Source organism: Stegostoma tigrinum, chromosome 29 (assembly GCF_030684315.1).
Source record: "Stegostoma tigrinum isolate sSteTig4 chromosome 29, sSteTig4.hap1, whole genome shotgun sequence".
Lineage (NCBI taxonomy): Eukaryota > Metazoa > Chordata > Chondrichthyes > Orectolobiformes > Stegostomatidae > Stegostoma > Stegostoma tigrinum.
Genome location: NC_081382.1, coordinates 23,104,790 through 23,123,208, shown reverse-complemented (window position 1 = coordinate 23,123,208; position 18,419 = coordinate 23,104,790). Strand labels below are relative to the sequence as shown.

The 18,419-nt window shown below is 41.1% G+C and overlaps 1 protein-coding gene across 3 annotated transcripts in view; it reads right to left on the bottom strand.

Annotated features, from left to right (window-relative positions):
* The window catches only part of LOC125465259 (rab GTPase-activating protein 1), a 205,985-nt gene that overhangs the window by 131,869 nt on the left and 55,697 nt on the right, over positions 1-18,419 (bottom strand). For all 3 annotated transcript variants that reach the window (XM_059638399.1, XM_059638398.1, XM_059638400.1), the window contains 6 exons: positions 17,466-17,673; positions 10,278-10,452; positions 8,818-8,975; positions 7,794-7,904; positions 3,728-3,794; positions 2,814-2,916 (listed from right to left, as the gene is read on the bottom strand). In XM_059638399.1, coding sequence (XP_059494382.1) covers positions 2,814-2,916; positions 3,728-3,794; positions 7,794-7,904; positions 8,818-8,975; positions 10,278-10,452; positions 17,466-17,673 — 822 coding nt within the window. The remainder of the gene's footprint in view (positions 1-2,813; positions 2,917-3,727; positions 3,795-7,793; positions 7,905-8,817; positions 8,976-10,277; positions 10,453-17,465; positions 17,674-18,419) is intronic.

Sequence of the window (18,419 nt, the reverse complement as noted above, 5' to 3'; positions counted from 1 at the left end):
ATCTGCAAACTTATTTTAGTTCAATAAATTGAGTTATTTCTCTAATGTTATATCTCAGGATGATTTCTATACAGGCTGTAACTAAAAGTCAATAGGTTTGTACAAGTACATGGCACCATAATTATCGGTTCTACATCTTTATTTTGTGGAATGTAAGGGGATGGGAGAGGTTTGCAAGGTGATAGATAGAAGCAGCAGAAAGGCCTTCAAGCTTTCAATAGCATAAATCAGTATAATACTTTGAATCAATCTTAAAACAAGTCTTGTTGCATAATTATTAACACTTAGAATTTGATCAAAATAAAAACTGATTAAAATACATCCAGTAACGCAAGAAACCACCTCAAATCAGTTCACACGAAGACAGCGATATCACCTCAACAGACTGAAATCTGCATGTGAATCTAACTTTCATTACAAGAATTAATTTTTAATCACACAGCCCCTCAACTTTGATCATCTGTTGCCATAATAAGCCGATTTAAAGTGCTGGCAAAAATCTGTAGTATGTAGTGTGGATGTTGTTGTTGACTTGCTGGCCAAGCTGGCTAATTCTCATTCAGATGTTTCGTCACCATGCTAGGCGACATCATCAGTGCAGCCTCCAATGAAGCGATGTTCTTCGACTCTGCTCAAGATTTATACTGACTGGTCTCTTATAGTGAGTACCATCATTTCCGGTTTTAATCTGTGCGGGCGGATTTGTGTATGGGGTCCAATTCTATATGTTTGTTGATTGCATTACGGGTGAAGGACCATGCCTCTAGGAATTACCATGTGTGTCTACGTTTTTTCTTGGGCTATTATGGCTATCTTGTCCTAGTTAAACTGATGGACTTCAGTGTCTGAGTGTACACATATTAAGGGGAGTTTGTCGTGCTGTTTTGCTGCAATTGACGTTCATGTATTCTGATGGCTAGTTTCCTTCCTGCCTGTCCGATATAACGTTTGTGGCGGTCGCTGCATGATATTTTGTAAACCGCATTCTTTCTGCATGTTGAGAATGGCGTCTTTATACCTTGTAAGTGTTTGTCATAGTGTGGCTGTGGGCTTGTGGGCCACCATGATTCTTAGCAGTCTTAAGAGTCATCTTGTCAGTTCCAATATATTCATGACGTAGGGGAGTGCGGCCAGTGTGTTAGGGTGCACTGTGTCCTCCTATTGTTGTCTGTTTTGTAGGCATCTGCAGATGAAGTTGTAGGGATACCTGTTCACAGTGAGAATTTTGAATAGGTGCTCTTCCTCTTTCCTGCATAGTTCCAGAGTGTTGTAGTGCATCTTGGCCCATTTACTTAGTGTCCTAATGAAGCTCTGTTTGTGGACAATGTGGTGTTTGTTGTGGAAAGATTTCTAGAGGCATGGTTCTCCATCCATAATGCAATCAAGAAACATTTGCAAATGGACTCCATATACAAACCCATACAGACCAAAACCGGAAATGACACTATTCACCGTAATGGACCAGACAGTTTAAATTCCAAGTGGAGTAGAACAACATTGCTTCATCAGAGGCTTCACTAATGATGTAGCTTAGCATGGCGACAAAACTTATAAACAAGAACGAGTCAGCTCGGCAAGCTCGTCAACAACCTCATTATGAGCCTATGTTCAAAAGCTCAAGTGCCAGCACTCACTGGAATTTCACCAGTGGTCTCAAATCAATGCTGGAGCAGAAGAGGATTAGATACTTAGCTACATTTGGGCCCCTTTTGTAAAACTCACATAGACTAAAAGGAACCCTTTATAAGTGCTTAGGCAGCAATACAGTATAGACAATGGTTTGTACAAGATTAGGCTAGGATGTTGAGAAGTTCAAACCTTGAGCTGGCAGAACTGGCTGTATTACACCCCATTAGGGTTTTCAGAATAAATTCCATCAACAAATCTCATTTGTTACTGAAGCCCTTTCATACTAATAAGTTAAATAAAAGAACAGTTAGAAAAGGTCTATTCTCCATTTCAAAATGTCATCAGAAGCATCAGATCACCCCTTACAAGGTATCCCTCTATTTTTACATTAAGTATCCCATTAGCCTTCCACATTGCATTCTCTGTAAATTTATTCTAAACTCTGCTGTCTGCAATTAACGTATGCCAAGTCTTGTTCGATCACCTGTCTGATTGATGATCTCTTTTACCTAACAGTCCCCAAATGTGTGAAAATTTCTATTATCTTCGAATCCAAGTTTGTCCATGGTTTATCCCTCTCATCTCTAACTTTCTCCAATCTTACAACAGTTCAAAATTCTAATATTTCTCCAACTCCCACCTCTTATGCATTGTTCAATTCCTTCATTCCACTCTTATCAACTATCAGGAACTTAAGCACAGCAACTTCCTCTTTAAAATTCTCCATCTTTGTTCTTCTTTGAAACTAACCTATTATAGCTGTTAGTCGCTTGACCTCATGTTCCTTTCTTTAGTGGTGTCAAAAATTTTACCTGTTTACACTCCTGTCAAGTTTTGGTACATGTTAACCCCTCAAAAATGTTCATAAAATTCAACTTATTGTCACAAACATACATTCATGTTATTCTCCCTTTCAATCTACCATGAAAAACAAAGTTGAACTCTATGGTGACAATGTTTCAACTTCTTTCAAACATTTTTACATGATTTTTAACTTTAAAACAACAACGTACAAAGAAACTGGCAACAAGCAGGTAAAAGCATAGTCTCTGTTTCTAGGGGTTCCGGAGTCCTACTCCGGTAACTTTCTCATGAAGACGTAAAAAGATGGGAACATTCCAGAAGGCAGCATGTTTAACATTATCCTTTCACTCTGCATCTCTAAGGTAAGTCAATTTTATTACCTTTAGGTGTTTCTTCATTTACAGCTTGAAAATGTGGTGTGTTGGGGTTCCAGTTTCCAGTAATTACATAAGATTTACCATCTGAGCTTTTGCCCATGGATTCCTGCAAAATATCATATAAATCAAAACAGATTTGGTCTTTCTGCTGCTCTTATTATATAAATTAGGTATTTGTTAATGAGACAAGTATAATTTTGGCTTGTTAATGAAGCCATTATTCATACTACAAAGCTGTTTTCAGCAGAGGACAACTTGAACATAAGCACAATTTGTCACGATTTATTTATTTTTAAATGTGATATATTTTCTTGCCACAACAGCTGCTGTTGTGAAAGTAAAGGATGTCAGAGCTTGAAGCAGATGAGTGACAACTCTACTTTAAGTACAGAGCACAACTATAACAAATCAAGTCTCTCAATATAGGATTTAATTCTCCCAGCTGAAGGTCAGCAACTTATTTAAAACTAGCACGTAGTGAAAGTGTCTGAAGGTCTGTGGAAGCTGTTTGCACTACTAGTGACTTCAGAATTCAAGCAAGATTTCATGAAGACTTGGTCTTCATCACTGAAATGGTAATCAAACTGGAAACTTACAAGTGAAGACGAGGGAGGGCACAGCACGAGAGGCAGCAAGAGAGAGAAAGCAAGGCATCTGGTGGTAATCTTTAACCTGAGGGTGACCATTTCTCACATGAGGGGAGAGATTGAGAAGAAAAATCCTTCAAGGTAATTTCAGTAGTGCAGGGATTGAACCCATGTTGCATGACTGCATCACCAGACAGCCACCCAGTCAACTGAGCTAACCAACCCCTAACTTTCAATATATTCCTCACTTCACTATACTAAGAAATCAAAATTTAAAAAATTGAAATACATGTTGCTTATAAAGGCCACAAATTGTGATTATCATCTTACCAAATCCAGAAGATGCATATCACTGTTTCGTACATCTTTGCCAGGACTGAGAAGAACGCCAAAGCACCTGATGAGAGAACATAACTGAAAACATTGATAAAGTTATGAATAGAATTAAACATTATGATGCCCATTTTACTCAGCTATTCATTTGCAGCGTTCTATTTTTATAATGTGGTCCTTTGTTTTACAATGCAAATTTTCATTTTAAAAACAATAATATTCTATTTTTAATGCCCTATTTATTGGCACGTCGGCCAGTTATTGCGAAAGGTACACTGTAGGTTGATTCCGATATTAACTAAAATGTGAACACACTTAACAACTGGAGATATGCAGAAAAATTGATTGAACAGTGCTGAGAAAATTAATGGGTATCCAACACAGCTTTGAAAAAATTGAATGATTCGGCAGGATAATTTGTGAATTAGTTTCACAAGATGTTGAATTGGCAGCAAATGGACATAAACAGGAGCTATAATAGTGATACAAATGGAAGAATAAACATTCCATTCAAAAAAAAAGTATTGTTATAAATGTTGTTGAGTCAATTACTGCATTTAAGAAACAATCAAGTAGTCAATGAGAAAGATTATTAGGTATGCAATAATGTAAATTTGGAGGAGCTACTTTAATTGGAGCTTGGATCACTAGTGTCAGGATAGTTTACAGACCTCTTTTTGTATATTGAAGGCTTATGTTTGATAAATCCTGAAATCCCTGCAATTACTACCATGGAATTTAATTGTACTTGAACAGTGAGCCAACATAGCAGCATTCACTGTTTTTCAATAGAACTACACTGCCCTCTGTATTTTTATTGCATTAACATCCAACCTCGTCAGAAACTGATGATTTTAACAGATCAATGTAGACCAGTAAATTCAATTCAATGAATGTTAAATTAAGGCAGCATGCTCTGAACATAAACTCTTTCTGGTGTACACCAACCGTAGATTTTTTTTTGTTAAGGGCTGGCTGTTTCCTCTACACAAAATATTAGCTCAAAGAACAAGGACAATCAAAGCTAGGAGCGGGACAGGAACTACCTGGCCCTCGAGCCTCCTCCACTATTCAATTAAATCGTGGCTGATCTAATTACTCAAATTTTTGCCAGTCCTGATAGTCTCTTTCATGTTCTTGTTTATCTGTGAGGGAGCAAACAGGTCAAATTTGGAATTTAGGGACTAAGTACGTGGTGAGGCTGTGCATAATACACAGCTCTTTATATTCTCATCTGGTCACAACAAGCATAGAAATAAACTCATGCAACAATTCCAAGCTCAGTTCATTGACCAAAAGGACAGCCTCAGCAGAAATTTTAGTGGGAGCCACAAGAGTCCATTTAATGTGAGTGTGACAGCAGATTGAAGAAAATAATATAGCAGTAAATCTAATTCATCGTGAATGTGAAAAATTCTGGAGAAAAGAAGAACTCATTTCAGATTTATCAAAGACAATTTATAATCAATTTTTTGACACTAGTTTATTTTTTCTCTAGCACAAGACCTGATTCTGCATTTGGCACTTTATCTTTAAACCCAGAACCTGGATGGGGCAGCTTGCATTGCCTTTGAAACATGAGGACCTGGGTTCTACACACACTCCCGGATTTACTGGCTTCAAATTAGCCTGGTCACTAGTATACACAAAGCCGGTGTATTGGTACATGCCCACATCTTAAACAAATGGGGAAGATTAGCCACAGAAAAAGCATTAACTGCAAAACAGCTGCCAAACCCCCAAAAACAAAATGATACAAAAGGCAATTAGCCATTACTGAGGCAACACTTTGACAAATCAAAACAGAGCTGAGAGGTAACTTGTACTTCCAGTTAATACTCCCCAGCCCAAAATTTGTACTGATTAAATCATACACCGAATTTTAAACCACATAGATAAATACAGAAATCCGGAAGTTGCAGTCTAAAGAACTCTGCACTTCCATTATAAAACATAGCTCACTGACAGACTCAGCATCAAAATCCTTACACATACACACAAAGTTGTGATACTTACTCAAACAGGTCAGAAAAGTTCTCATTGCTGCATTCAAGTGCAAGTGAATTTTTAAACAGTATGAGAAATCTATCACAAATGACCTAAAATGTAATTTTTTGTGGACTTTCACTCCTTAAGGTTAGCAGTGTTAGAGATTCATAAAAAATGTAAACATTTTTATTAAATGTTGCTGTCTCTTACCTCTCACATACATATTGTATAAAGTTGTTCACAAGTCTTTCTTGTGTCCCAGACTTGAGTTCTAGATGGAAAGACTCAAATGCCTGTCTCCTTTCAGCAATGCTTAAATTCTGTGCTTCCAGACTAGATTCAAATTTTGCTCCTACAGCCAAACACCCTGACCCAAATGCTCATGTATTATTTAAACTTCCCTGTAACTGTAAAAATGACAAACTTTCAGAGTTAATTCCTAGATTGTCCATAAGCCCTAATATAAAGTTTACTCCAAATATCTCAATGTTGTGTGCATGGGTTTGAATAATTCTTCCAAATCTTTATTTCCTATTTGCTACAAGAATCATGTGCCGTTTATAATTCCCAGTTAGACAGTCTCAGAGGATTTTTTTGGTCTGATTGGTTGAAGAACCTTTCCTTCTTCTCAAGCACATCATAGATTCCCTTCAGTGCGCACTGCACCAAGTTACGACTCAATGGGAGCCAGTCTAGAAGTTCATAAAAACAGATGGTAGCCATCAATTTAATGAAAAAGCGGCTCTGGTCCTTTATTATGCATGATGTTTCAGTTTGCTCTTCATTTGTTTTTCGTTGCAACCTCTTTGGTCCTCACATAGGACACTGAGTCAACCTGGCTGCCTCAACAGAAAGCTGCCCTGACGTTCACAGAAAAAAAGTCACTAATCACACAAGGTGCTGCCTTTTCAATTGCTTCCTGCTGCAAGAAACAGTCACGCAATTTTTCAAGCCTAAGTACAGAATACTGAGGTACTGAAATTAAGTTTTACGTTGGGCTTATGGACAACCAGAACTTCGTTCTGAAAGTGAGTCACTTTACTGTTAATAGGGAGGTTTAGGTAACGTGAATATTTGGGTCAGGGTGTTCAGCTGTAGGGTCAAAATTTGAATCTAGTTTTGTAGTGCAGAATTTAAGCATTGCTGAAAGGAGACAAACAGCTGTGTTTTTTTAATCATGTACATATCAGGACTACAACACAAGAAACAGACTTGGAAAAAAGAACACAAGTTTGTAGGCAAAAGGAATTCATATATACACTACACCTTTTCTAAATGGAAAAACAGAGTCATAGACACTGCCAAACTCCACTGCAGTTCCATGGCAACAGCCTGACCAGTTAGAAATTACCTGCCTGGGCATGAACTGAGATTGCAGGTTAAGTATTCTGGCTTAATTTCCATTATAATAATGGCCTAACAAGTCAGTATCCTCTTCTCATGATGTGTTTCTTTTTGTCTGTCCAGACCCGTCAGGATTGAATATTTCCATCAGATCTGCTCTCAGCATCCTCCCTTGAGGAAAGGAAGCCCAACTTTCCCAAACTATTTTCACTATTAAAATTCATGCTTGAAATTATTTGCATAAAACCTCTTCAAGAATACTTTCTAATGCATTCATATTCTTCCTGAGGTGAAACACCTAGAAGTTGTCACAATACTTCAGCAGATGCTGAACTAATATCACACTAATTCAGCATAATGCCTATGCTCAGGAGCTGGGAAGACCAAAGTAATAAGGGGAAAATAATCACAGAGGCAGTGGGACATGTGGGTCGACCGATGTGATGGGAAAGAAGAGAAGATGATTACTGCACTCTAATCCTGAAACTTAAAATTACGTTCAAACTAACATTGAGTCACTTAAAATTTACTAAACATTTCCCAAATCTACAGCATCCACATCATTACACAGCTGAAAGTTATGTTTTTTTAAAGTTACTTCCCACTGTAAATTTAAAACGAAGCGCAAAGATGTATTCACAGAATCATACTCAGGACAATAGTGCAATTCAAACATTTGGATAAGTTGCCTATTATCATGTTTTTCTATTTTTCAGGTAAGATCTGATACCTTTCAATGACAAGTTCCTTGTTTGACGATTGCTGCACGTAGGTCACAATCTTCTTTTCCACTCCTTGTCGGAGTCTGAAACACTGTTTATCCTTATCTTTGGGGACTGCACTGTCAAGAAAAATTCCAAAAACATCAATTCATTTTGGTAATTCATGCAACGAAATTCAGTAGGTTTTATTGTAGGCTATTAATTTTCGGGACCTTACTTTGAATCCCACTTCACTCTTGCATGAAACATTTCTCTCTGATATTTGCAATATTTTAATATAGAGTAACAGCAGAAATAGCAATGTAGTTTTCAGTAGTGAAAAAAGGCATTCATAATTCAACATGTTACATCACAGAAAAAATATGATGCCTGTTTCTTTGCTATGCAAATTGGAAATGTCACAGTCCCTGTACATTAAAATGCCACTCAGCAGTTTAGGTTAAGCTATTTTGCTGCACAGACAAATGGTCCCAAAATCTGAAATATCGATCTTGTGACACTGTGTATGTGCCTGTTGAAGAAAGCAAAATACATCACCCTACAGTATGAATACTCCTTCCCTTAATAAAAATCACAAATCACCTACAAAAATTAAAAGATCCTTTTCAATATTTCTCAAACATGTTATTATTACAACTTACTAAAATACAAGCAATGCTGAGATTTAGCCCTACAGCAAGATCACGACATCTGATCATGTCACAACCTCACTTTTCTAAATACCTCCATACCGATCTATTCTACTCATTTTATCCAATCTCTGTGCTAGTATTTAGCATATTGTCTACACTCCTGAGCCAAAGGAGTTTATTCTAGATTTTCACATGATTTTTGGGTGACAATCTTGTATGAATGTTCTCTTAATTATGTTCTCCTCCAAGAAGAAACATTTTCTATGCATTCACTTTATCAAAATCTTCCGTAATTTTGGATGACCTCTATTTGGTCACTGATTAGGCTTCTTTATTCATAGTGATAAAAACATGGCCACTTTCCCATAACAGGCAAAAATTCCAAAGCTTGGTGAAGTACCTGAAATATCCTTTGCCATCATCTTCTTTAATCTCCAATGAAACAGTAAATGTGAATATATCACTGTCTGGTGTTAGTGCTGGTGGATTTGCTGAGAGAGGAGTCTGCTTTGCAGACCGTCGGAAGGCTGTGGCAAAGCTGTAGAGAATGCGACTTACCTAAAATAGATTTTTTAAAATTCAGCTAAGAAAGCAATCTTGTGTTCAGGATAGAATAATTTCCAAAATTAGGTCTCTAATTGCATTAAATATTTATTGTAAGTGAAATATTTCCAGAATCTCGACTTTTTAGTAGTAAATTCCTACTTCCAAACTTTTAACAAGTACCGACTAAAAATCTACTTAGAGTCATACAGTCAAACGGCAGGGAAGCAGACCCTTTGGTCCAAATCGTCCACGCTGACCAAATTTCCCAAACTAAACTAGTCCCATTTCCCTGCGTTCGGCCCATATCCCTCTCAACCTTTCCCATTCATGTACCCACCCAAATGTCTTTCAAATGTTGTAACTCTAGCACTTCACCCATAACTGTAGATGATACAAACATCGCTGCTAGGGTCCCCACAACTTCTTCCCTACTTTCCCACAAATGTCCTAGAATACACTTGATGAGGTCCTGGAGATTTATCCACCTTTACGGTTTTAAGATTTCCAGCACCACCTCTTCTGTAATATGTACTGTTTTCAAGACATCAAAATTTATTTCCCAGAGTTATCTTGTCTCCATGTCTTTCACCACAATAAATACTGACAAAATATTTGTTTAGCGTCTCTCCCATCTCTTGTCATTTCACACAATAGACGATCATGTTGATCTTTAAGGGATCCTACTCTGTTCCTTGTTGCTCTTTTGCTTTGATGTGCTTGCAGAATCTCTTTGAATTATCCTTAGGCTTATCTACCAAGAATACCTCATATCCCTTTTCTGCCTTCCTAATTTCCCTCTTAAGAATACCCCAAACCCCTTACACTTTTCAAAAGAATCACTTGATTCCAGTTGCCTATGCCTAACGTATGTCTCTTTCTTATTCTTGACCAGAGCCTCAATGTCTTTATTCGTCCATTGTTTCCCACTCCTACCAAAATATTTACAACGTATATGCAACGTCAAAAGCTAGGCTTCAAACTTCGACAGTTGAGGGTTGGTGCCACAAACAAGCAGATTATAACAAGAACATAACAGTCATGATGTTCAAACACTTAATATCTTGAAAATAAGTTTGGCAATTTCAAATATCAAAGACATTCTCCAACAACCTTCTCACATCAAAGCCAACACAAGTGAAAAAATATTCTACAAACGCTATTTAAAATAATCCTACACAAGACATTTAAAATATATCTTCCAAATACCAACAGTGCAATAAAATTGATCCACCACTGTAGTACTTGTAATAGGTCTGTAAATAAATTACTTCTAATAAATCTAATTTCTAAAATGCATAAAAGCTTAAGGCTTACTGCTTCTTGTATTTCACATCGAAAGACATGAATTCTGAAAATTTCTGCATTGTAGTGACTTTCAGTGAAGGCAAAGCAATCATTCTCAGAAGTGCCATCATGTCCTCTGACACAAAAAAGGATCTTGTAGATTGGATAGTTTGCTATTTCAGTGTTCGTTTGTGGATCTAGTAGTCTGTAAACAAATCATAAAACACTGTTTTAGCACCTCTAGTTCTAATTTTCTTTTCTCTCAAATTTTACTTTCAGTCACCATTCATATTTTACCCAGAGCATGCAACATATGCCTCCAAAACAGGACAAACTGAATCCACATATCATGGCAGTTTTGGCTCAAATTCATACAGGATTCACCTGCTCAAATTTCTCTCCATTGATGAGATAATATACCATGTGTCAGCTTAGCCCACCTTGTTAAAAGGATATGTTGTGGAACTGTGCCCAGAGTTACTTTTGTTCTTGCATTCCAGTTACGACATTTTTTAAAAAATTTAAAAACAAAATAAAAACTTGGAATAGTATGAACAGATTCACTACATGTGAACGTGATTTGCAGCAGGTACTTTTAACACAGCAAGTTTAGTTTCAACTGCACAAAGTTCGGTCATTTGGTGCCTCTGATTATAATAAATTGCAAAAGTGAATAGAATGCCAGTTATTTCCTAGGTGCTGATACAGGAGAGCCACACACGCAACAGATTTTCCTGGGTTGGATTCCATGAAGGCAGCAAATTTTCCTACATCAGGTATTCAAAAAAAAGTCATCATCCACAGGGCTGCAATTAACTGCTGCTTTGAAAGTTAAGCACGCAGTAATCCTACAAAATAATTCCAGGTGAGAAGAAAATACAAGGCCAAAAATGGGGAACGTTTAAAGGGAGGTTTATCCAGAGGGAACAGACTTGATGGGATTTGAAACATGAAGATAAAATGAGCTGAGAATCAGCTATTCTGCTGATGTGGAATACTGACCAGTCATATTATCAGTTGTGCAGAAAATATTAGCTTTTGCATAGTAAATAAATGACCAACATTCAAAAATATTAAAACAGGAATAGAAATGTAAATAATGGCCCAAATCAAATAAACTAGAAAAATTAAATACTGCTCTGAAGAGTCATCTAGACTCAAAATGTTAGCTTGCTGTCTCTCCACAGATGCTACCTGACTAACTGAGACTTCTAGCACTTTTTGTTTTCGATTAAAATTAAATACCACCTTCCTGCGAAACCAATTCTTAAACATGGTTTCCTTTAATGCAAAGCCAAAGCTTTTTATCTTGCATTCTCAAATCTGTCTTGAAAAGGGGGCAACAATTTACACAACACGAGAAGAGGGTGCTGACTGGTTGGGTTATTGTTGATGTGGATATGCAATAGGAACAGTTACCTTGCACTCCAAGCAGGCAGATAGACAAGTAGTCAGAGCATTAGCATGGCAAGGCATCAGAGATCAGCGGCAAATATGACCACTCCTTTACTCCAATAAAAATAAATTTATTTTGTACAAGTTCTTTTAGCCTACAGGATTCTGTGCACAGCTTCAAGCACGCGCCAATGTGTTGTACCACAAGCCCAAAAGAGTTAATTGGTTTCTGGAGTAATTCTCAACAGTCTCAATTATTTACTAAATGTTGTCCAAGAATGGAATCACAATGTTGCTGCACATAATGTTTTGAAACTTGCAAACAGATTGGGAAGCACGTTGATAGTGTGTGAATGGTCAATGGGGTGCCTCGTTCATTCGAGTCTGCTAATCATCAAGACGTAGGGGCTACATATCTGGAAACACAACAACATGGAAGCTATCACTTTACTCATTCGAGAGATTGGTAAAACAACTTCTTGCTCAAATTTTTGACAAAGATTTCTACTTTTTGACAAAAATTGGGCACCATTCAGAGCCAGAAGTGGCACTTTACTGAATTTAAGCAATATTGATTAAGCAATGATATGATCAGGGTAACCATTAGGGCACAGGATAACTTTGATATGCCTTCAGCAAGGCTATGCAGCAAGCGGCATCATTATTCACAATGTTTCCAATAAGACGGATCTTGTAGCACTGCGAACGTCAGACGCCTATGGCACATATTGATTGGTAAGCATAACCTTTCAATAGATAATGGTACAGAGCCATTTGGTAAATTTCTCAAGAGCAGTGAAATGAGCTTATTTGTTTGCGGCATTTCAAAGGTAAGTTTGAATGGAGTTAATTAAGGTATGTTAAGAATTAAAATGAGAATTAGGTTTATTGTAACATGTACTCACATGAGTGCAGTGAAAAGTTTAGAAAGTCGCCACTCACGATGCCATCTTAGGTACAAAGATGCCGAGGTACAGCATGTTAGGAATAAGTTATAAAGAAAATATAAAGTTCAGCATTACAGTCCTTCAAGCACAACATGCCAAGCCTTGCCTCCAGACCGTGTCAAACTCGACCTGGGGCTGCCTGCTCTCGCTGCTGCCGCAGATGCTAGGTGACCTCACTCTCTACCACGATAATAAAATGTGAGGCTGGATGAACACAGCAGGCCAAGCAGCATCTCAGGAGCACAAAAGCTGACGTTTCGGGCCTAGACCCTTCATCAGAGAGGGGGATGGGGAGAGGGAACTGGAATAAATAGGGAGAGAGGGGGAGGCGGACCGAAGATGGAGAAAAGAAGATAGGTGGAGAGGAGAGTATAGGCGGGGAGGTGGGGAGGGGATAGGTCAGTCCAGGGAAGACGGACAGGTCAAGGAGGTGGGATGAGTTTAGTAGGTAGCTGGGGGTGCGGCTTGGGGTGGGAGGAAGGGATGGGTGAGAGGAAGAACCGGTTAGGGAGGCAGAGACAGGTTGGACTGGTTTTGGGATGCAGTGGGTGGGGGGGGAAGAGCTGGGCTGGTTGTGTGGTGCAGTGGGCGGAGGGGACGAACTGGGCTGGTTTAGGGATGCAGTAGGGGAAGGGGAGATTTTGAAACTGGTGAAGTCCACATTGATACCATATGGCTGCAGGGTTCCCAGGCGGAATATGAGTTGCTGTTCCTGCAACCTTCGGGTGGCATCATTGTGGCAGTGCAGGAGGCCCATGATGGACATGTCATCTAGAGAATGGGAGGGGGAGTGGAAATGGTTTGCGACTGGGAGGTGCAGTTGTTTGTTGCGAACTGAGCGGAGGTGTTCTAGAAAGCGGTCCCCAAGTACAGTGGATGCAGTATACCACATTGGCAGATGTGCAGGTGAGCCTCTGCTTAATGTGGAATGTCATCTTGGGGCCTGGGATAGGGGTGAGGGAGGAGGTGTGGGGACAAGTGTAGCATTTCCTGCGGTTTCAGGGGAAGGTGCCGGGTGTGGTGGGGTTGGAGGGCAGTGTGGAGCGAACAAGGGAGTCACGGAGAGAGTGGTCTCTCCGGAAAGCAGACAGGGGAGGGGATGGAAAAATGTCTTGGGTGGTGGGGTCGGATTGTAAATGGCAGAAGTGTCGGAGGATGATGCGTTGCATCCGGAGGTTGGTAGGGTGGTGTGTGAGAACGAGGGGGATCCTCTTAGGGCGGTTGTGGCGGGGGCGGGGTGTGAGGGATGTGTTGCGGGAAATACGGGAAACGCGGTCAAGGGCGTTCTCGATCACTGTGGGGGGAAAGTTGCGGTCCTTAAAGAACTTGGACATCTGGGATGTGCGGGAGTGGAATGTCTTATCGTGGGAGCAGATGTGGCGGAGGTGGAGGAATTGGGAATAGGGGATGGAATTTTTGCAGGAGGGTGGGTGGGAGGAGGTGTATTCTAGGTAGCTGTGGGAGTCGGTGGGCTTGAAATGGACATCAGTTACAAGCTGGTTGCCTGAGATGGAGACTGAGAGGTCTAGGAAGGTGAGGGATGTGCTGGAGATGGCCCAGGTGAACTGAAGGTTGGGGTGGAAGGTGTTGGTGAAGTGGATGAACTGTTCGAGCTCCTCTGGGGAGCAAGAGGCGGCGCCGATACAGTCATCAATGTACCGGAGGAAGAGGTGGGGTTTGGGCCTGTGTAGGTGCGGAAGAGGGACTGTTCCACGTAACCTACAAAGAGGCAGGCATAGCTGGAGCCCATGCGGGTGTCCATGGCCACCCCCTTAGTCTGTAGGAAGTGGGAGGAGTCAAAAGAGAAGTTGTTGAGTGTGAGGACAAGTTCAGCAAGGCGGATGAGAGTGTCGGTGGAGGGGGGCTGGTCGGGCCTGCGGGACAGGAAGAAGCGGAGGGCCTTGAGGCCATCACCATGCGGAATGCAGGTGTACAGGGACTGGGCAGTTCATCCACTTCACCAACACCTTCCACCCCAACCTTCAGTTCACCTGGGCCATCTCCAGCACATCCCTCACCTTCCTGGACCTCTCAGTCTCCATCTCAGGCAACCAGCTTGTAACTGATGTCCATTTCAAGCCCACCAACTCCCACAGCTACCTAGAATACACCTCCTCCCACCAACCCTCCTGCAAAAATTCCATCCCCTATTCCCAATTCCTCTGCCTCCGCCACATCTGCTCCCACGATAAGACATTCCACTCCCGCACATCCCAGATGTCCAAGTTCTTTAAGGACCGCAACTTTCCCCCCACAGTGATCGAGAACGCCCTTGACCGCGTCTCCCGTATTTCTCGCAACACATCCCTCACACCCCGCCCCCGCCACAACCGCCCTAAGAGGATCCCCCTCGTTCTCACACACCACCCTACTAACCTCCGGATACAACGCATCATCCTCCGACACTTCTGCCATTTACAATCCGACCCCACCACCCAAGACATTTTTCCATCCCCACCCCTGTCTGCTTTCCGGAGAGACCACTCTCTCCGTGACTCCCTTGTTCGCTCCACACTGCCCTCCAACCCCACCACACCCGGCACCTTCCCCTGAAACCGCAGGAAATGCTACACTTGTCCCCACACCTCCTCCCTCACCCCTATCCCAGGCCCCAAGATGACATTCCACATTAAGCAGAGGTTCACCTGCACCTCTGCCAATGTGGTATACTGCATCCACTGTACCCGGTGCGGCTTCCTCTACATTGGGGAAACCAAGCGGAGGCTTGGGGACCGCTTTCTAGAACACCTCCGCTCAGTTCGCAACAAACAACTGCACCTCCCAGTCGCAAACCATTTCCACTCCCCCTCCCATTCTCTAGATGACATGTCCATCATGGGCCTCCTGCACTGCCACAATGATGCCACCCGAAGGTTGCAGGAACAGCAACTCATATTCCGCCTGGGAACCCTGCAGCCATATGGTATCAATGTGGACTTCACCAGTTTCAGTTTCAAAATCTCCCCTTCCCCTACTGCATCCCTAAACCAGCCTAGTTCGTCCCCTCCCCCCACTGCACCACACAACCAGCCCAGCTCTTCCCCCCCACCCACTGCATCCCAAAACCAGTCCAACCTGTCTCTGCCTCCCTAACCGGTTCTTCCTCTCACCCGTCCCTTCCTCCCACCCCAAGCCGCACCCCCAGCTACCTACTAACCTCATCCCACCTCCTTGACCTGTCCGTCTTCCCTGGACTGACCTATCCCCTCCCTACCTCCCCACCTATACTCTCTCCACCTATCTTCTTTACTCTCCATCTTCGGTCCGCCTCCCCCTCTCTCCCTATTTATTCCAGTTCCCTCTCCGATGAAGGGTCTAGGCCCAAAACATCAGCTTTTGTGCTCCTGAGATGCTGCTTGGCCTGCTGTGTTCATCCAGCCTCACATTTTATTATCTTGGAATTCTCCAGCATCTGCAGTTCCCATTATCTCTCACTCTCTACCACAATGGCTCAATTCCACCAGGCTAGCTCACTCCCTTCTGTACTACACAAACCCACTCTCCACAGATGGCAAGTAGATCAAAATAAGGGAAATAACAAGTGAAAGAAGAAAAAGAATAAAATCGGATGCAAATGAGCTCTGGGCAGGAGCCCGCACGCTACACTGCCATTCTGCCACGGTCTCGGAATTTAGATACAGCTGTGGATTCAAATATTGCAAACAGGAAGTATGCAAGGTCAAATCATTCTTTTTATGGCAACCAAAATAAAAGGTGTCAGCAAGAGTTGAGCCTGTACTATCTATTTGGATGCACACGGTGTTGGTCAAATTTAACTCAACTACACAAGTTGCTAAGTTCACAAGCTCAATGAAAAAAGGTTCAGGCAACAGGAGATCTAGGGAGTAGCGACATGGCACAAATATCAATGATTCTTACAGTTGCATACGTTATGGAACCAATATTGTCAGATGTATTACTGGGTCCCTAGCAAACTACTCACCAAAAAAAGCCTGATGCTAAGATAGGATGCAACGAAACTACTCTGCCAGTGGTTAGCCTGATCAATTAGAACTTGCTATAAAATCAGGCAGACTCATGAAAGGGCTAACAGCCAGTGCTTTTATTTCCGAATGGTGCTCAGCTTACCTGTGATTACATGCAAATGGGTAAAAAAAAATGCCTCAGATATTTCAATAGCAATGAAACTGACTGTCTCATGATGTTACCTTGCAACAAACCCATGACTGGTTTCTCCAGTAAGAATGCCGTCAGGCCAAAGCAACATTATGACTTCGGAATTTCAGTGCTGCTCTGCTGCCAGGTACAAAGGCCATAGCTTCAATGACCAGCAAACTGTTTCAAACATACCCCCTTTGATGATTGGAAGCAGACAGCATGTCAATCATGCTCAGGCATCCCACGTCTGCAAGCCTCAGAAGACCACCTCCAGTTGTGATTTGGAAACTGGTAAAAATTTGCTAAATAATCCAGACTGTGCGGCAAATTACATGAAATCAAGGTAAGGTTATCAGTCAGGCTCACTGTGTGCTAGAAGCAACATGAAGGACCTTATTTTAAGGTAGGCAAAAGGAATTTGTATACACATTACACCAAATTCATTGTAAGAATAACAGGCCTGGGCAACTGTTAACCCCTGCTGCATTCTCACAGAAATAACTTAATCAATCAGCTACCCGCCTACTCTGAGGAGTAAAGGTTGGCAGTTAACTGGTTCTGCTGCATTGGAATGCCTATGATGGCTCAAACAATCAGCACCACCTTTTCATGCCACATGAATGAGAGCCCCTTTTCACAAGTCTGTTTTGTGTCCTAGGCTGGATGAATGCAAGACGAAGAAAAATGAACTGACTCACTTAGACAAAGCCACTGTGCATTTTACCCGAACTACAAGTCAGATAACCCTAATTCCTACCTCACAATTCCTTCGGAAACATTAGGCACCGAGAGTGTCACATCTAAGGGGACCTGACACTGGCTTCGCAGAATGGACACCATACGGAGGGCTTCCACTTCACTCCGAGGAGCATTCACTGAAGCACATCCCAAGTACGTGAGTTTGCTGAACAAAACGCTGTCTTCATCTGGTATGGGTGTCGAGGGACTGGAGTTCGGAGAATCCACTAAGTTCAACACAGAAAGCAGGTAGTTATGACAGCAGACTCACGTTTTTTATTCTAGGTAATTTTTATTAGCTCTTGAAATGGATTAAAAATTGTTTGACTCAAGTAATTTTCAGAGAACTGTAACAAGCAGTGCTGCCCAAACTATTTTTCAATGTGATGCCTTTTTAATATTTGAAAATGTAAATGATCCAACAATAAAACAAGAGCAACATAATAATATTCAGTATATAATTATTATTTCAAACTTCAATTATATTCCACATAAAACTAAATTCCACAGAAATCTTCTCATAACAATTTGGTGAGACCTGAATCAACTTCAATTTAAAATAGAACAAGCATTCATTTCCTTTGCAGCTCCTTCATATGAAAGGTCTATTTTCTGAATGTATGTAAGAAGACACCTGCTCTAACTCTCCAGCTAAGTCTCATCTTCTACTGCCTCAGTTGTTGGACAGCAGATCCGACATTAAATAGTGGGAAAACCAAAGTTATTGCCTCAACTCCAAAGCATAAACTTCATGACTTTGCAAAAGTCCCTACTGTTGTTATTTGAGCCAAGCTGCAAACTCTGAGTCTTCTATAGTTAGAATTCCAACCTCACTTTCTCTCCATCACAAAAATCACCTAGTCTGTAACCATGCCAATTTATAAACCACCCCAACTCATCAAACGGGATGGCGAGTGGCTTGGAGGAACAGGGCTGACAACAGATTGGTTTAGGGCAAATAACTAGTACTAAA